This window comes from Microtus oregoni, unplaced genomic scaffold (genome assembly GCF_018167655.1).
Source record: "Microtus oregoni isolate MIOR12 unplaced genomic scaffold, Mior012 000001F_ref0000356, whole genome shotgun sequence".
Classification (NCBI taxonomy): domain Eukaryota; kingdom Metazoa; phylum Chordata; class Mammalia; order Rodentia; family Cricetidae; genus Microtus; species Microtus oregoni.
The window spans coordinates 12415482-12435741 of NW_024543060.1; the positions used below are offsets into that span (position 1 = coordinate 12415482).

General features: G+C 41.9%; 1 protein-coding gene across 1 annotated transcript in view; it reads right to left on the reverse strand.

Moving 5' to 3' along the window:
- Rb1 (RB transcriptional corepressor 1) overlaps positions 1-19637 on the reverse strand; it is a 126382-nt gene extending 106745 nt beyond the window's left edge. Inside the window, exons 1-2 of the mRNA XM_041668636.1 lie at positions 19245-19637; positions 15444-15570 (exon numbers count right to left, since the gene is read on the reverse strand). Coding sequence (XP_041524570.1) covers positions 15444-15570; positions 19245-19363 — 246 coding nt within the window. The 5' untranslated portion in view covers positions 19364-19637. The remainder of the gene's footprint in view (positions 1-15443; positions 15571-19244) is intronic.
- Positions 19638-20260: the final 623 nt, after the last annotated feature.

Genomic DNA, 20260 nt, shown 5'->3' on the forward strand with positions numbered 1-20260 from the left:
GTTCAAGAAAGAGAAGTATGTTGTAGTCAACAAAGCTGAATATATTTGGAGATCTGAAGAGCACTTTGATATCAGACATGGAGATGAAGGATTTGGAGTTTTGCCCTGCTGGTTTTGGTTCTTGCTTTGGTTCAGTATTTCCTCACTATTCTCCCTTTCTTCCCTTTTAAAATGGTAATGTATATATTCTGTGCCATTGTATATTGGAAGTATGTGAAATGAATTTTTATTTTGACTTTATAGGGGTCACAATGATTTCCTTGAGTCTTAGAAGAGACTCTAAACTTTGGACTTTTAAGCAGTGCTGATACTTATAGACTATGGGAATTTTTGAAGTTAGACTGAATGCATTTTGTATTATGATATAGTCGTAAGCCTATGAGGGTCAGAGAATGGAATGTGGGATTTGAGTAAGAATAACTCCCATAGGTTTCTGTATTTGAATGTTTAGTCATCAAGAAATGGCACTACTGAGAAGGATTAGTGGGTGTGGCCTTATTAGAAGAAATGTGTCTCTAGGGGTGGGCATTAAGGTTTCAGAAGGCAGCGTCACTCACTCTCTTTCTCTTCCTGTCGCCTGTGAATCCAGATATACGACTCTCAGCCACATCTCCTGCACCATGTCTTCCTGTGTGCTGCCATACTCCCCACCATGGAAAATAAACTAAACTTCTGAAACTGTAACTGAGCCCTAATTAAACGCCTTTTTTTGTAAGAGTTACCATGATCTTTGTGTCTCTTTGCAGCAATAGAACACTGACTACAACAGAAAGGAACAGCAGAGAATAGTGGGGCCAGAAAAAGAAACACATAACTGTCGTCTAGTAAAATCATCTTTGGAAAGGGAGCAAAACACAATACAGTAGAAAAAGATACCTTCCAAGCAAACAGAGCTAGCAGCTATACATCTACATACAAAGAGAAAAAAATCAACCTTTCGACACCATACAAAATTCATTTAAAATGTGTCAGAAACTGAGAAGTAAAATATAATGCAACTGAGCTAGAAATGTAGCACAGTGGTAGAGTGTACGCCCATCATGCATGAACCTTAGGTTCAATCTCCAATAACACACACACACCAAAAAAAAAAAAAAAAACCCATGGGGTGGGGGGGGCATTTATACCACAGCAGAAAATATAAGTTCAGATTGAGATAAGACATTTTAGATATAAAACTAAAGGCATGCTCCATGAAAGAAAAAACTGATGTGCTGAACTGCACTGAAATTATAAACTTCTATTCTGCAGAGTCATTGTCAAGAGATTAAGAACATAAGCCACAAGCCACAGAGAAACCCTGTCTCGAAAAACCAAAAAAAAAAAAAAAAAAAAAAAAAAAAAAGAACATAAGCCACAAGCTGGGGGTAAATATATGTAAAAGATATACCTAATAAAGAACTGTTATCTAAAAATGCAAATACTGTTAATCAAAAAAAGTTATCCAAAAATGCAAATTTCAACATAAGAAAACAAATAACTATTAAAATAGGGAAAACTCTGAACAGGTATAAGAAGCCATACAAATGGTAACAGTATATGCTATTAGAATTTTCAAATATGATACCACTTCACATTTATTAGAATGGAAAAAGAAAATCCAAAACACTAACAACACAAAATGTTGGTGAGGACATCTGGTAATTCACTGACTTGGGAATATAAGATGATTAACATTTGGAATCTGTTCAGCAGTTTCTTACAAGGCTAAACATACCCTTACCACATGTCCAGCAACTCTACTCCTTGGTTTATCTTAGTTGAGGATTCTAGGGCTGTGATAACACCATGACCTTAACAGTTTGGGGAGAAAGGGTTTATTTCAGCTTATAGCTCTCAAGTCACACCCCCCTGCAGAGAAAAGTCAGGACAGGAGCTCAGACAGTACAAGAACTCAAACAGGGCAGGAACATGAGGTGACAGCTTGCAGAGGCCTTGGAGGAGTGCTGCTTTCTGTCTGGCTCCTCATCAGCCTGCTCTATTACAGCACCCGGGAGCAGCAGCCAAGTGGTGGCAGTGTCCACAGTGAGCTGGGCCCTCCCATATCAATTATCAAACAAGAAAATGCACCAGAGACTTGCCCACAGACCAATCTGGTGGGAACGTTTTCTGAATCGAGATTCTGTATTCCAAAATAACTCTAGCTTGGATCATGATGACATAAAAAACTAGCCAGCACAGTCTTTATTCCAAGGAGATAATTTACGTGCAAGCACCACTCGCTCACTTGCACGCACGCAAACACACACACCTACCACAACCTTGGCACGGTAACACACACTTATAACCCCAACAGTCAGAAGACTAAGGCAGAAGATGAGGAGTTAAGGCCAGCTTGGGCTGCACGGTGAATGTGAAACCTGCCTAGGCAATTTACCAAGATTCTGTCTTGAGACAAAATACCTGTGAGCTAGGGAGATGGCTCAGTGAATGAAGTAACTTGCCACGCAAGCATGAGAACTGAAGTTTGATCCCCAGAACCCACACTAAAAAGCTAGGCATGATGGTGCATACTTGAAATCCCAGTTCTGGGAAGATGTAAACATGGATTCCTGAGCTTACTGGCCAGCCAGTCTTAGCCTAATAGGTGAATTCCAGGCCAGTGAGAGACTTGTCTCAAATAAGAAGATGAACAGAGCCTAAGGAACAATGCCCAAGGTTGACCTTTAGCTTATATATGAACATGTATGGGTATACACATCTATGCATACACATGCATACATAAACACATACACACAACAATCTGTACATGTATATTTACAGCAGCTTTATTAATAATTGCTAACACATGGAAGAAAACAAAATACCCTTCAGAAGTAAAATGAGTAAATAAATTGTGGCACAAAGAGATGACAATATTATTCAACACTAAAAAGAAATGAGCTGCTAAATCATGAGAAGATGTGGAAGGAGCTTAAATGTATATTATTATGTGAGAAAAGCCCATCTGGAAGGCTGTGTACTGTTTAGCTAGAAACATTTCTAGAAAACGGAAAATAAGATAAACATAAAAAGAGCAGTGGTTACTAGAGGTTGAAAGGAAAGCAGGATGAACAGGAAAGAATATTTGTACAGCAATGAAAGTATTCTATATACACTACAATGGCAGTCACATACCATTAGACATCTGTCAAAGTCAATAGACCATTTCCCATCAAGAATAAACCCTGGTGTAAACCATGGACTTAGAAGTAATGGGCCAATATAAACTCATCAACTAATAAATATAATACTCTGATAGGAATTTTAAGAAGGATAAGGCACAAAAACATAGTGATCAGAACTACTGTTTGGCATGAAAACTAAAATGTTGGGAAAAAATAATTGAAGACACTAAAGCTTATGCAGAGAAGGACACCAACCCCTAAAAGACAGGAACCTTAAAATGTGAATCATACAAATGCTCAAAGTTAGCTTGCTAAGGAATGACTACAGGCCGCAGAACAAGCAGTAAGAAACAAGAAAGCAATGTCTTCAAGAACTAGTTAGACAGAGCTGGGAGCACAGGAGAGTCGCCGTAGTTTGAATAGTGTCTATCCTGTCTGAAACACTTCCTGAAATCTGATGACCATCATGGCAGTATTGGGAGATAGGGATGCTAAGAGGTGGCTAAGGCATTCCAAGGATACATGACATTACTGCGAGAATCTGTTCTCATCTCGATGGGTCTGCATGAGTGAGCAAAAGAGTGGGTTCTTAGAAAGTGAGGGAAACCCTCAGGGTTTCTCTTCTGCCTGCTCTTGTTCCTCCTGCTTTTTAATCATGCTAAGACACAGAACATTTTAGGCTTCCTCTCTCTCCAACCATGAGCCAAAAAATTTCTATAGGCATACTTATAGAGATTTTTACAACTGTGGCAACCCCATAAAACAAGTCTACTGGCACCACGGTTCCAATAGAATGTGCTTGTTTCATACTACTTTTGCTTGGTTGGTTTAGTATAGTAGTGCAGGCCTTTAATCTCAGCACTTCGGAGGCAGAGGCAGGTAGATCTCTGAGTTCAAGAACAACCTGGTCTACAGAGCAAGTTCCAGGACAGCCAAGGCTACACAGAGAAACCCTGTCTTGAAAAAAATAAAATAAAACAAAACAAACACAAAAACCCACTAACATCTGGGCACACTTCCCAGGGATTTTTTGAATTGGATCATTTGAGGTAAGGCCCACCCTAAACCTGGGCCACACTTTCTGGTGGCAGCCCACATAAAATGACATAGAAGAAGGGAGGTGGTGTTTGTTTGTTTATTTATCTATTTATTTATTTTGCCTGATTGCCCTCTTTGTCCCTGGCAAGTTCATCTATTCTGTTGCTGAGTCATTACTTTAATGATATCAGGACCTACTTCCAGATCCCAAATTAGATTGAAGACCAGCTGAAACATCCAACCCAGCCTCATGGACTAAACAACTACCAGATTCTTCGCCTTTCCTTTAAGAGACAGTCATTGGACTAACCATCCAACAAACGGAACAAAGCCTGGACGACAGCACATGTGCTTACAACATGGCTTATTGAACATTTGAAGCCTGCTGCTGAAATGTGAAGACCTACAGCTGAGACTAGAAAATCTTTTTAAAATATTTCTGCTTACTGAAAATGTACTTGGCCACCTAAGGGCTCTGACAGAGATCTACCAGCTCTGGGATTACAGACAGGTACCCCAGCTGTGCCAGGAGTGTAGGCAGGTGCAAAGGAGACTCACTCAGATCTCACACTTGCATAGCAAACAATTTACCCACTAAGCCACCAAGATGGTTTATCTCTGAAGTACTAACCAAAAACAAAATAAAATGGAATGTTTTATTAAATTTGCTCTTGTAACAATTCTGTACATATATGTAGTGTATTGTGACTCCTCGCACCTTCACATTCTCGTTTCCACCCCCCTCCTGGGGCATCCCTTTCTCACACTCATGCCTTTCTGTTTGTGACCCACTGAGCTCAACAAGGGCCGTCAGTACAACATGAGTTTGCTACTTATTCACTGGAGCATGGTGAGCTCATCAGGGGTACACAACTAAAGACAATGTCTGCCCCTCCCCCCAGAATCCATCAATAGCTCATATTTCAGCAGAGAGGGATAGGGCCAAATGGGCCTCTCACCCACCTATGATTGACTGTTGACAAGCCCAGTCCTGTGTAGGCCCATGATGACAGCTGCTGGGAGATCATGATTGCACTGGCTGTCAGGCCCACAAAGTAACATTTCGCAAAACTACAAGGCTGTTTAAAAAAAACAAAAACAAAAACACCACACATTGAACATTTGAAGCCTGATGCTAAGATTGACTCAGTAAATTAGCTTGTATGTACTTAATAGGTGTCAATTTATTTATTTAATACTCACAAGGATTCCAAGATCTAGAAATTACTGATAACCCATTTTACATCTGAGAAAACGAAGAATGGAAGATTTTAGGAAATTTGTTCAAGAGTGTGGAGTTACTACATTGTATATTTCAGACTTGAAACAGCTCATTCTGACTAGAAATCTCTCAATAAACACCTTCTACTCCCAGATGCCAGAAAGGGTGCCCCTAGGTTACTACACTCCTCTTGTTTCATCAACAGACAACTGGGACCACAACAGCTGCTTCACAAACAGGTTCATTCTGTCTTTGCATTTGCTTCACAGAACACATGTCATTATTTTCAGGCCAACCCTCAAACATTAAACAAAATATTGTGAAGAAAGGGTCTGTTGAATTACAGCAGGACAAAAGAATAGTCTTCTATACCTTCCAGAAATGTATCAACTCCTAAAAGTAATAGAAAGTCCTCTATTGTCTTCCTCCCCAACACAATCAGGAATGAATTCATATGTTCTAGTTCCTATCATGACCTCCACTAGTAAGATTTTAAATTATGCTAGTTCTAAGGAATAAAGTCAGGAAGAGAAAGGGCTAAAGCAAGAAAGCAGTCAAATTTATTTGTACATACTTAACTCTACAGCCCAAAATGGTTTCCACTAGTCTATTGTTGCTAGGGAACTTTAATGTACTGCAGGTGAAAATGTGAATTGGCCCAACAAGGCTTACCACAGGATACGCCCAGCTATACCACTCCTGGTTATACACCCAAAGGACACAAAGTCAACATACTACAAATACACTGGAACATCCATGTTTACTGAAAGCACTAATCAGAGGCCACAGTATGTTATCAGCCAATGTGCCTGTCAAGAGGTGAATGGATGAAGAAATGGTATATAAGCCAGATGATGGTGGTGGTCCACACCTTTAATCTCAGCCCTCGGGAGGCAGAGGCAGGCAGATCTCTGTGATTATAAGGCCAGCCTGGTCTACAAAGTGAGATCCAGGAGAGCCAGGACTATACAATATAGTGAAACCCTGTCTCAAAAAACAAACAAACAAAAATAGTATACATACACAGAAGAGTTTTAGTTAACAAAATCATGTTGTTTGCTGAAACTAGATGAAATTGAATCATCAGATTAAGAGAATTAAGCAAGACTCCAAAATATAAACATTTTATATTTCCCCTCATTTGTGGAACCTAGATTTTACATACATACAGAAAGCTACTTATTTATATATGCATAATGTGAAATCAGAAAACAGTTTAAGGGAGTAAAGACTAGTGAAATGGGGGAAGAGGCAGAGGGAAGAAGGGGAGAGCACAGAGGACTGAACAGTCTCAAAGAATATGATACACTTGAAACAAATCATTTTTATGAAATCCATTACTATGTACAATGAATATGTGGCAATTATAAGGCAAAGGTGGAACAGCAAGTTGTCTCAGTACAAAGTACTTGCCACCAAGCCTAATATTCTGAATTCAATCCCCCAGATGAGCCCATACGGTAGAAGGGGAAAAAGACTCCTGCAAATTGTCTTAAGAGTTTCCAAATGCATGCCATAGCACATGCATGTCCACCCTCACCGGTACCCACATGACCCACATAAACAAACCAGTTTGTTTTTTAAAAGAATAATAGCTTGTCTTATAACCCAAGTACCTGGGTTGTATTTATAAAGGCATTTTCTAGTTTTAATTTAAAAATTTAAGATTATCAGTGTGTGTGTGTGTTTATGAATGTACAAACACAATGTGTATATGATGAATGTAGACATGCTAGTTATCTGGCCAGTATGAAGGCCAGAAAACTACACTGAGAATTCAGGTCTTTCCTCCCCTGTTTATATTGATCCCCTGGGAACGAAACTCAAGTCATCAGGCTTGTGGCGCAAACACTTTTATCAAATGACCACACCTAGATTTAACTTGTGTGTTGGGAATTCAAGTTCAGATCCTCATGTTTGTGCAGCAAGCCCTTTGACCCACTGAATCATTTCCCTAGTTCTCCCCAAGGTATTTTCATAGTCAAGTTTGTTGACTATTGATTGGTGTATATTAACAAATTATATTGTTGAGGTTCATGTTATTAACATTTAACTTCAAAGTTTCTACATAACTCCCTATCGGTTAAGTTCTGCTTTCAGTAGTTTACAGTCAAGTTTATAGCAGTGATCTGGCCATGTTTCTTAAGAAAGGAGGAGTCTTATTCCTGGAATTTCCAGGGCCATTACTATCTGTACCAATTTATTTTGTAAAGATTTATATTTTTTTAAATATTTATTTATTTATTTATTTATTTATTTATTTATTATGTATACAATATTCTTTCAGCGTGTATGCCTGAAGGCCAGAAGAGGGCACCAGACCTCATTACAGATGGTTGTGAGCCACCATGTGGTTGCTGGGAATTGAACTCAGGACCTTTGGAAGAGCAGGCAATGCTCTTAACTGCTGAGCCATCTCTCCAGCCCCCGTAAAGATTTATTTTAAATTATTATTTATTTTTATCTTATGTGTACAGGTGTGTTTTGACTAAATGTACATCTCTAGTACCCAGAGAAGCCAGAGGAGGCCAGCAGATCCCCTGGAGCTAGAGTTACATAAAGCTGTGAGCCAACATGTGAGTACTGAGAACGGAACCCAAGTCCTCTGGAACAGAAGGCGGTGCTCTTAACTGCTCCAAACCCTATTTTATTATGTTTAATAAAGAACATGCATGTGTGTCTGCTTAGGGGAATGTGCATGAGTGCAGGTGCCCATGAACTTTAATCCCCTGGATCTGGAGTTACAGGTAAGTGTGAGCCACTCGACATAGGGTGGGAATTCTCTGTAAGAACAGTACTTACTCTTAACTGCTGAACCATCTCCAGTCCATACAAACACATATACATAAATATATAAAATTGAAACAGGGATTTCACTGTGTAACCCTGGCTGGCCTGGACCTTGCTGTGTAGATCAGGCTGGTCTTAAACTGGAAGAAATCAACATGCCTCTGCCTCCAAAACACTGGAACTAAAGGAATGTGGCACCATGTCAGCCTCTACTTGTTTCTATGCTAAACTAGGATCATGTGGAGAGTAACCTGGAGGTTTTAAATACTTAAAAAAAAAAAACTAAATTCCAAACTAAAGACACTTTCTCTTTAATAATCAAATTCAAAGAAAGATAATATTGGGAATTTTTTATTTTGTTTTGTTTCTCGAGGCAAGGTTTCTCTGTGTAGCCCTAGCTGCCCTGGAACTCACTCTATACCAGGCTGGCCTCAAACTCAGAAATTCGCTTAATTCTGCCTCCCGAGTGCTAGGACTAAAGGTACATGCTGCCACTGCCCAGCTGTATTGGGTAATTTTAAAAGTTTGTAGATTTTGACTCAGTAAATTAACTTGTGAGAATTTATTCAAATAAAATTATCAGAGATCCATTAATTATCAAACTTCCTTTATGCAAAATTTATTCCTATGAAGAAGGGTGTACATATATTTATAGTATGAACAAGTCAAAAAAAATCAATTAAGATTTTTTTTAAAAAAAAAACAGTAGTTAAGATACTATATTACCACTAGAAACTTTATTACCAAATAAAGTTTGTATATGCGTATAACTAATAACCTAAAAAAATGCTCATGATTGAGCATGCCTGAGGCCCTAAACCTGAGCCCAGCACAAGAGAAACTGGGCTTGGAAGACACACCCTGTAACTCACATTTGAAGACAGCTCAGAAATTCAAGGTCACCGCTACTACACAATGAGTTCAAAGTCAGTCTGAGCTCTATGAGACCATATCTCAAAAAAGAAAGAAAGAAAGAAAGAAAGAGAAATAAAACTTACAAACTCCCAGACAAACTAATCAAATGAAACAGAGAGAAGACACAAATTAAAAATAAAGATGAAAAGGAAACTACAATAGATTCTGATGAAATCCAGAAAGGAGACTGCTTCAACAACATGCTTCTCCCCTAGACTCTGGGAAATCTAAAACATGAATAAATTTCTAGAGCTCTATGAGCTACCAAAACTAAATTTAAAAGGTGTAAGTAAAATTGACCCTAGAAAGCAAGGAGATTAGAGCAGTGTAAAAATCTTTCCATAAGGAGAAGCCGGGACCTAGCCCCTGCCAGTCTCCACCACACTAACACCAGAAAGCCCTAACACAACACTGCAAACTGTTCCTCATAACAAAAGGGAACAGATGCTATGAAACTCACTCCACAAAACCAAATGTTTTCTAGTAGCAAGCCCGAGTAAGGATAAGACAACAACAACAACAAAAAAAAAAGTACATCAATTTCCCTGTGAAAATGCTCAATAAAATTCTTGCAAATCAAATCCTTAAGACACATAAAGAAAATCATTCACCATGGCCATGCTGGTTTCATCCCAGGGATACAAAGTTGACTCAATATATGAAAACTGGTATCTAATATAACACACACACATATATATGTGTGCGTGTGTGTGTGTGTATGTATGTATGTATGTATGAGTATATATATATATATGATAAAAGTCATGATTATCTTCATAAATTCAGAAAAGGTTTTTGACAAAGTGTAACATCCCTTCCTGATAAAGTTCTGAAGAGAGGTTAAAGGGATAGCTCCGTTGGTAAAGTGCCTGCTTTATAAGCATGGGAACCTGAGTCAGATCCCCAGGATGAATGCAGCAGGTATTTGAAATCCCAGTACTGGAGAGTCAGAGACAGGCAGATCCCTGGGGTTTACTGGCCATCCAGTCTAGCCTACTTACTGAGTGAACTCCAAGCCTGTGAGAAACCTTTTCTCAAAAAAAAAAAAAAAAGTGAAGAAAGAAAAAAGGAACTCTGTGAGTTCAAGGCCAGCCTGGTCTACAGAGCAAGTTCCAGGACAGAAAAATCCTGTCTTAAAGAACAAAACACAACAAAAGACCAAAAAAAAAAAAAAAAAAAGAGGAAGAAGGTAGAAGCATCTGTCCTCTGGCTTTTACGTGCTATGCAGATGAACACACACACAACCCTGGAGAAACTAGAACTAGAAGAAGCATATCTCAATACAATCAAGGCTATATACAACAAACCTATGGTAAACACTGCTCTAAATGAGGAAAAAACTAAAAGCATTTCCTCCCTAGTTACTCACTCTTACTGCGCCTATTCAATATAGCATTTGAAGTCCCAGCTAGGGCAATAAAACAAGAGAAAGGAATAAGGGTCATACAAACAGAAGTATCACTGGTTGTCAATGATATGACACTATAGTTTAAAGACTCCACTAGAAAACTCTGAGATGGGATAAATACTTTAAACACAGTAGCAAATATAAAGTCAACACACAAAAGTAAATACCTTTCTACATAACTTTCCAATAACTAACTTGGGAGACAAAAGGCAGGTGGATCTCTGTTACTCACATGGTCCACATGGTGAGGTCCACATCATTTACAGTTACATGATAATACCTTATTTCAAACAAACAGGTAAACAAAATAAAAAATAATAGCTTCAAAATATAAAATGCCTAGGAATCAATCTAACAAAAGTGGTAAAAGACCCCTATAATAAAAACTTTAAAACACTTAAGGAAGATGAAGATGCTAGAAGATTAAAAAAAAATAAACCAACAAACAATAAAATGTTTCATGTTCTTGGATTAGCAGAATGAATACTGTGGAAATAGCTTTATTATTAAAAATACCTATGGACTCAATACAATGCCAGCTCTATTTCTAGTGATATTCTTCACAGAACTAGGATAATGTTAGTTTGTATGTTAGCTTGAACTGCCAACTTGACATGATGTAGCATCACTGCAGAGGGAGGCTCCAGAAGTTATATACATCAAATTGGACTGTGGGCACCTTCACTGCTAGGAGAAGACCCATCCAGTCTCTTAATTGAAATGGGAAGACCCAGCCTGAAAGTAGACAGCACTTTTCTAGGGTTCTAGTTTCTGCACTACACAAGTCAGAGTAGAGAAAGTTATATGAGCATTGGCATGCATGCATTTAACCCTCTCTAATCTTTACTGGGGACGTGAAGTGACAAGCTGTCCTAAGTCTCTGCCTCCTTGATTTCTCTGCTATAATGGACTGTAACCTGGAAATGTGACCTAACCCTTTCTCTCCTAAGGTGTGTTTTTATCACAACAATATAAATGAAACTAGACCAGGCCATACTGCAGCCAGGGTCCGTGCTGATGTCTGAGGTTCCTGTTACCATTCATGGCCATGTGGATGCCTGAAACCCGAGGCCACGTTAGTGTCTGAGGGCCACACTGCTGCTGAGCCTGTGCCAATCTGGAAAGCCTGCACTGCCACCTGGGGCAATACTGACATTCAGACCCAGCTGCTGCAGAGGACCATATCTGGGTCCATGGTCCTAACATAGCTGGGGTCTGTGTTGAAGTTGGAAGCCCGAGTTGCCACCAAAGGTTACACAGAAGTTCATGATCTGGGGACAACCTGTGGCCATGTTGGTATCTGGGAGCCATGTCACCACCAGAACCATCCTGATCTGAGTTGCCTGTATATCCACCCAGAGCCAAGATGTCATCGGGGCCCAAGCTGCTGCTGAGGGCCATATCTGGGCCAATGGTCCTCCTGCAGCTGCGGGTCTGTGTTGATGTCTATGGACCATGTCACCTCAGAGGATTATAGGAACCATGCATGATGAAATCAAGAGGGTCATACTGAGCTGGCCCCGCCCTTCACAGGCTCTAGGACAGTTGGCCTTGCCCTCTGCTGGACTCTGTAGCAAGAGAGCTGGTCCAACCCTCTTGTGAGAGCTGTCTGTTGTGCCCCCACCACGAGATGGCCCCACCCCTTATCACAGGTGAGGAGGAGTGATCCTGAGGGTACTACTCTTTGCCTGAGGGTGGGCACCACAGTAGCCTGGCCTGACTAGCTCAACTGCTACCCAGGCCCACAGCCTGGAGCTCGTGAAGGGTATTCCTATGAAATGATACCCACAGGCATTCCACAGGGCAGAATGTCTGAGAGGAGTTTCAGTGAGAGTCCAGTAATGATGGTGTATTGGAAACCAGATGCCTTGAACCAGACCAACAACTCATTGCAATGAACATATCTGCAAGTGAAGCTGATTGGACAAAGGGTATATACTGTGTGACACATCCCAACTCCCAATGCCACCAGGACAAAAGAAGATGTGTTAGAGAAGCAGAAAAGATGGAGGAGTGAAGAGATTTTTGTTGTTGTTGTTGTTTTGTTGGTTTTAGTCTGGTTTTCAGGGTGAGAGGTTGTTTGTTTTTTAGTTTTGTTTGCTTGTTTTGTTTTGATTTTGATTTTTAAAATGAAATTTTCTTTTGTGGGGGGGCATTGCAAGGGAGGATAAGGAGGGACTGAAAGGTAAGAGAAATCAGGGTGCATATATGAAATTCCAAAGGATTCAATAAAGAAATTATGCTAAATTTAAAAAAAGACATGAAATGAAATGGAACTAGACTATGGACGGACAAAAGATCACAAATAACTATAAGCAAGTTATCAGGATAGCTGATCTCAAGCAATGCTGTAAAGCCACAGGAACAAAAACTGTATGATACTGGTATTAAAAAGACATAGGCCAACAGAATAGAACAGAGGGTTCAGAATTAAACCTACACAGTTATAGTTTTCTATTTTTTATTTTTTGACATTGGAAAAATTCTCTTCAAATGATGCTGGGTGCCCGGCAGTGCTAATGCATGCCATTAATCCCAGCACTCAGGAGACAGAGGCAGGCGGATCTCTGTGAATGTGAAGCCAGTCAGGTCTACAGAGTGAGTTCCAGGACAAAGTTACAAGAAAAAAAACCTGTCTCAAAAAAACAATAGAAAAAAGAAAAGATGTTGAGGTAACTGGACATCTACCTGCAGAAGAATGTGTAACTCAATCCCAATGCTGGGCCAGTGAGGTGGCTTAGTGGGTAAAGGCATGTGTTAAGCCTGATAAACCTCCATTAATCCCATAAAGTAGAACACATGAGGTAGGAAGAACTGACTCCTGAAAGTTGTCCTCTGACCACCACACATGCACTGTGCCATGTGCGTTCATAAACACACAGACACACACTAAATTATAATGAAAAACCAATACAAGGCTGGGTGTGGTGGGGCACACCTTTAATTACAACACTTTGGGAAACAGAGTTGGCAGCCAGCCTGATCTACATAGTTAGTTCAGGCTAGCCTGGGCTACACAGTGAGACCCTATCTCAAAAAAGACGGAGAAAAATGATGCAAAATGAATCAAAGACTTAATATACAAACTGAAATCTTCAACTACTAGAGAATACAAACTGAAATCTTGAAACTACTAGAGAAATACATACAAACACTTGAAGACCCAGGCACAAAGAAGTTTTTTCTAAGATGATTCCAATATGGGAAGAGTTGATTGTGGGATTGCATGACACAGGATGACACAGGATAACAGTCAGCAGTGAAGACAAAACATACAGACTGGGGTGGGGAGGGGAGAGAAAATGTATTTACCAACTATACATTAGAAGGAATTGATATGTAAAACTGATAAAGAACTTCAAAAACTAAATATTATTAAAACAGCATTCACTCAATAAATAGGCCGATGAACTAATTGAGCACACAGTTCTCAGAAGATATATGTGAGCACTAAAAACACGTTCAACATCTTCAGCCATCAGGGAAATGAAACTTAAAACTGCTTTGACATTCCATCTTGTCCAAGTCAGCATGGTTAACATCACAAACACAAATGTGAGCAAAGAAGAACCTTAGATACTGCCAGTGGTAAGGTAGAATAGTGTAACTATTATGCAAGCCAGTGTAAGAATCCTTAAAACTGTAACTCTACTACTGGGAATATGTCCAAGAGACTAAAAGTCCAAACACAAGAGACACTTGCACAACCATACTTCCTGTTGATACTACTCACAATAGCTAAGAAATAGAACAAATGAAAGATGTTCATCAATCCAAACATAGATAAAGAAAATTCAGTGCATAATTACAATAAAATTGTATCCATCTACAAAGAAAAATGAAAGCATGATTATTTGTAGAAATGCAAATGAAGAAAAATCATATTAATAGATTTGTAGAAAATAAATCATATTAATCAAAATAAGTCAGACTCAAAGACAAATTATCTTCTCTCCTATTAAGATCCTAGATTTAAATGTGTGGGGGGGGGGTCACGAAAGTTGGATGTGAGAGTTGAGAGGGAGGAAAAGACCCTAAAATAAAATGTAGGGAAAAGAGCAATGGCATACATGTGACATGGAAGCAAGGGAAGCCATCTAGAAGTGGAAGGGAACCAGCAAGAAGAAGACAGAAGGATGGAAAAGAAGAGTGGGGGGGAGGAGATGAATAAAGAAAACAGTAAGGAGGTGTAAGTATGAAAACACCACAATGAAACCTACTACTTTGTATGCCAAACTAAAATGAAAATAAAAACAGAGCTAGTGAGACAGCTCAATGATTGAGAGCACTTATCTTAGAAGCCTGGCAACCTGAGTTCAACCCTAAGAACTCACGTAAAATTAGAAGGAGGAACATGCACACAGACATATAGACACACAGACACACCATAGTCATCATCATCATAAACTTTAATTTAAAATAAAAATTAGAAATCGTAGCAATACTCATTCATCAGGACCACCAGTCCGCAAATAAAAACATGAAGGCTTATAATTAATTATAAAAGTTTTTTAGATTAGGCTTGTCTCAATTTGCTCTTATAACATAAATTTACCCATTTATATTATCTATGTTCTGCCATGTGACATTACCTCTCTTCTTGCACCTCCTATTTCCTCTCCTTCCTCGATCCAGGAGGGCCAAGAATCTTTCTAAGCCCCAACCTACTATCTCCTCTGTCTCTCTATGTGTCCTCGGTACTCCAAAACTCATGACTAATTTTGGTCAGCTAGAAGCTAGATCCACCTAATCATTCAAAATAAACTTCACTTGGGAGTGTCAGAGTACGACACAGAGTACCCCACAACAAAACAGCCTAAGAAAACATGAAAATAAAAAGCATTTTAGTGCCATCAGAGGCTACTCCTGGGTGATAAAATTATCACTAACTTTTACTTTATATTTTTCTACTTTCTAGATTTTCAAAATAAATAAACAAATAGAACTTTAAAAACATCCTTACCAGAATTCCATCCACAGATGAAACTTTCTCCCAAGTTAACCAAGCTCTTTCTCTGACATTATCAGGTATCTTTAACTTCTGACATAATGCAGTAAATTCGGGTTCTTCAATTTCTTCAAACTCAAGCCTACCAATTGAAAACAATTACAGAGTATATACACTTATACATACACTTATAAATCAAACCAATTAAGCAAATACTTGTTTCTACAGTTTGCACATATCAGCACTGTTTTGAAAGAGATCATCTCTAAGTGTTTTAAGGTCTTATTTTATCTTTGAGTAACATTGCATACCATTTAAACATATGCTTATCTTTTTCATGGTCTTTCCAAAATAAGAATACCACAAAGTGAAAAACGGCTGCTAGTATGGTGAACCAAATACTCCAGAGCGGCAAATAGCTCTGGGAAAGACAGTAATAGCTGCAATAGCTGAATCACTCTGGGAAGATGGGGCAACTGCCTCAGCAAGAAGAAAAACCACACTGCCATCAATTCAGTTCCAGCAAGAGTAGCAAACTGTAGCCTTACTGATTGTGTCACCGGTTCTCTCATTCCTTAGATGACGATGAACTTGACAGAGATTATTGCATCACATGGTTCATTCCTATCTCTTTGACCTTTCTTTTTTTCTAATTATTTCTTTCATATGAGTGTTCTGCCTGTGTGTATGTATGTGCACCGTGTGTGCGCCTGGTGCTTTCAGGGGCCAGAGGAAGGGTGAGTTCACCAGAATGGAGTTCACCAGAAGTGTCAGCTACCACGTGGGTTCTAGGAATGGAACCCAGGTCCTCTGGAAGAGCAGTCAGTGCTCTCAACCTCTGAGCTATCTCTCCAGCCCTCTCCTCCCCTTTGACCTTTCTTAACCATAAGCTTTTAAATGGCTAATTCCTTTTGATATGTATTTGAAATATAATAACAACATATAAAGAGCAACTTAATTCTTAACTCATAGGGAATTCCTATGATCTTATAAAAAAAATCACATGCATGGTTTTACTGAATTTCCACATCAGCCATACTTGGTGAGTATTCTCATTCATGTTTTACATGTTCACCACACCAGAGAAACTAAAGCAATCACTAGAAGCACAGTAAGTGAGAAGGAGCCAGGATAATGAACCCTGTAGGCTAACTCCATCATCCGTGCCATTAACCACTTTTCCAGCTGGGCAACTCCTTCTTCACAGCATAATTAACTTCTGCATATTTCAATAATGAAAGTGGCTAGCAGTCCCCTGTCTCAGCTTCCATCTATAGTACTTAGGCCAGAGACAACAAAGAAACAACACCTCAACTGTAAAAGTAGACTATCTGTCATTGGAAGTTCAGATGGACTGGGTTGAGCAGTTCTTCTAAGCTTCAGACTGAGGGAGTCCTCTTATCCTTGCTAAGAAGTCATGTGCTACATGGCACTTCAGTCAATAAGGCAGTATACAACAGCAGTCCTGTAAGATTATAATGGAACCAAAACATCACTTAGAAGACGTCTTAACCTGCACAATATTGCAGCACAATGCATTTGTTGCTTGTGCTAAAACTTAGGGGGATGCTGCTGTAAACAAGCCTACTACATTGCCACTTGTAGAAAATGACTGCATATACAATGACAAACAGGACACTGTCTGAAAATAAATGCTTATGTTATTGGCTTGTATGCTTATTGTACTACAGCTTTATCAATATTTTACAGCATTTCTATTATTAGAAAATAAAGTTTACTGTATTAACAGTGTGTTTTGTTACACTGGTAGGAGCCTCTTACACCAGCAGCGTTTACCACCTCTGCAGACTGCAGCAGGACGGCACAATGACTGATCTATGTACCATCGGTATTTACTTAAGTGCACTCTGCAGTGATCGTACAGAATTCATTTAATGGCACAGTTCAGGGGAGGCAGCAATTCCCTATGTGACTGTAGGCAATTCGAAGATCAACTGTCAGTGCTTACTTATGAGAACCTCTGTGGCAACAAGCAACCAAGAAGAGACTGCCTTGTACAATTTTCACAGGAGCGTTTGTGAGAGTCCCCCAAAGTCACTCCTATGCAAAAGGGAAAGAAACGGGGTTCTTCCTTCCCCAGGCAATATGTATGCTTATTCTAGAATAATCAAGAATATTTCCAAATCTGTGTAAATGGCATGGAATCTTTTAGAATAGATGTTACTGCTCTTTCTAAAAAGAAACTTTCACACACTGGGTATATCCGAGTTTAATTAGAAACGAAAGCAAAATCTTTCCCGGAACATTCTCCAAACAGTTTTCATTCTGTACTTATTTTCAAATAAATATGATTCGTATTTGATCCATAAGACAACCCATCTAAACATGCGAATTTTTAACAGACTTAAACAAGGCATTTCCAAAGTTAGTTCAGTCTATTAAGAGTATGGGGCACACAAAGAATCGCGATGTTCCTGAGGATAAAGGAACTTGGTAGCCTGACAGGGTGCTGTATGCCTACATTCCCAGCATTCGGGAGGCGGAGGCAGGAGAATAGAGAGCTCAAGGCAAGTCTGAGCTATACAGCCAGAGCACTTACAAAAGAAAGAAAAGAAAAAAAGCCAAGGACTTAATGATGGGCTAGACATGGGAGAAAGAGAGGATGGCGAGGGACAGAACTGATTCCAATTCTGCAATGGCTCTCAAAATAAAGCCGGTGCTGACAATAACGACACTCATATTGTTTCAATTTCTGTTACTTAATCACACAGTAGCACGCTCAAGAAAAATAAAATGTTGAAATACAATAAATATCTCTCTGCCGTTCCTATTGGATCCACACGGACTTGCTTTAAGTTTAGCTTCCATTTAATAAATGGAGAGAAAGGTTCTTTGAGAGAACACGGTACAAAAAAAAAAAATTAAAAAAAAAAAGACCAGAACGGGGTAAGGGGAAGCGACACCACGATCCTTGTAAGCTCAAAGGCAAAAGGCAAGAAATAACGAAGCACGCCGCGGCCAATCAGAACGCAAGAAGAGTGCTACCCTGAAAAGAAAAGGGGGGGAAAGTTTGGAAACCTGCAATCCCTTGCATTTCAATGTCTCAGGAAACTTTTGCCCACATACCAGTTCTTCTAAGAGTTCGGCTCCCCCAGCCGCCACAGATGGCTTTAAATCCCCGAGGCCTCAAAGCATTGTTCTAAGGCAACCCCCCACAAAGCCCGGGAGCTGAGGACCCAGCGAGCAATTGACACCCACGACCCTGCGCTTCGCCTACGAGGCTTTTCTTGGCCTCTCCCAGGACCAAGCTGCCAAGGCAGCGCACGCCCAGAGGAAAAGGCTCCCAACTGTTGCATCTCAGGACTGCAAAAGAGAAAGTCAGCCGACCCCGGCCGGGGTGCACCGATCGCTACGGAAGGGAAAAAAAAGGGGGGGGGGGAAGCAAGCAAACACCGGTCCTTTTTCTTTTTCTTTTTCCATTTTTATTTCAAAGTTCTTGCGTCGGACGGGGGCTCTCCGGGACCCGCCGGCTCCGCGCCTGGTCGTCGCTGGAGCGGAGCCTGCACCTGTCACTTCGCTCGGGAGCAGGAGCCCCACCCGCCCGACACCTGTCAAGCCGCAGCCCAGACCCCTCCGGGATGCCTTCGCCATCGCCCGCGAGCCCGGGACCCTGTCACGGCGCCGCCGCCACCCCGCGGAGATGGGGGGCAGGGGGGACCGAAGGGTTCCCGGGGACCCCAGGCTGGCGCCGCTCCTAGCGTCAGCCCGGCCCCGCCGAGATGCGCCCGGCGTCCCCGCGCCCGCGCCCCTTTCCCTCCCTCCCTCCGTCCCTCCCGCGGCGGCCGCGCTCCTCACCTGGCCAGGGGCAGCTCTTCGGGGCCGCTGTCCTGCTCGGGGTCGTCCTCCCGCGGCGGCGGCGGCGGCGGCGGCGGGGGTTCGGCGGCCGCGGCTCTGCGCGGGGCTTTGGGCGGCATGACGCGCTGCGCGGGGCCGGCGCGAGCGAACGAGCCAGGCGAGCGAGGGAGCGAGCGAGGCGCGCGGGGAGGCGGGCGCGCGCGCACGCCGGGCACGCCCCGTCCTCAGCCGACTCCCGTTACCAAAATAATGGGAACGTCCCCCTGAGGAAAACCGGACGCGCCCGGCAACCGAGCCGCCCGGGCCAACCGCGGGAAAACGTCACTTCCGCCCGCGGCGTCACGTCCGCGAGGTTCGCGGGCCGCGGGCGTCAGGGGGAACCGGGGCGGCGGCGGCGGTGGCGGCGGCGGCGGTGGCAGGCGAGGGCGCGGGCGGGAAGCCGCCGAGAAGCCGCGCCTGCCCGGGCCTGTCTCCGCCCGCCTCGTTCCCGTGGGCGGCGCCAGCCGAGGCGGGGCGGGCCGTTCCGCGGAGCCGTGGCCTCTCGGCGAGCGCTGGACAGGGCGCGCCCCTCGGCAGGCCCGCGCGGCCGGCAAAACAAAAACAAACGTGCCGCGCCAGTCGGAGGTGGGCTCGGCCGCGGGGTGGGCGGTCCAGGGTGGAGCCATTACTGGCCTTCGGGAGTCGTCCGGGTTTAGGACGGGGAAGATGGGCGATGCGCAGGGAGTTAATAGTACGCAGTGTGTTGGTGTGAAAATAGGAGGCACTGCCAAAGCGGGATGGATCTTCGCGCTAGAGGAGCTTTTGCAAACCAGTTTGCGAGGTGGACCTGGCGTTTGAGGCCAGTTGACCGCGTTAAAGCGCTTGGACTGGCCTCCTTGCATAATTATTTCTCAGACACAGCCCGTCCAACCAGGAGTGCCAGCCTCCCACTTGGCGTGTTGGAAAAGGGAGTTCGGGGAGTTCATTTGCCCATGTCGCATAGCAGAGGGGTGGGTGGCAGAGCACATTTGAACCCA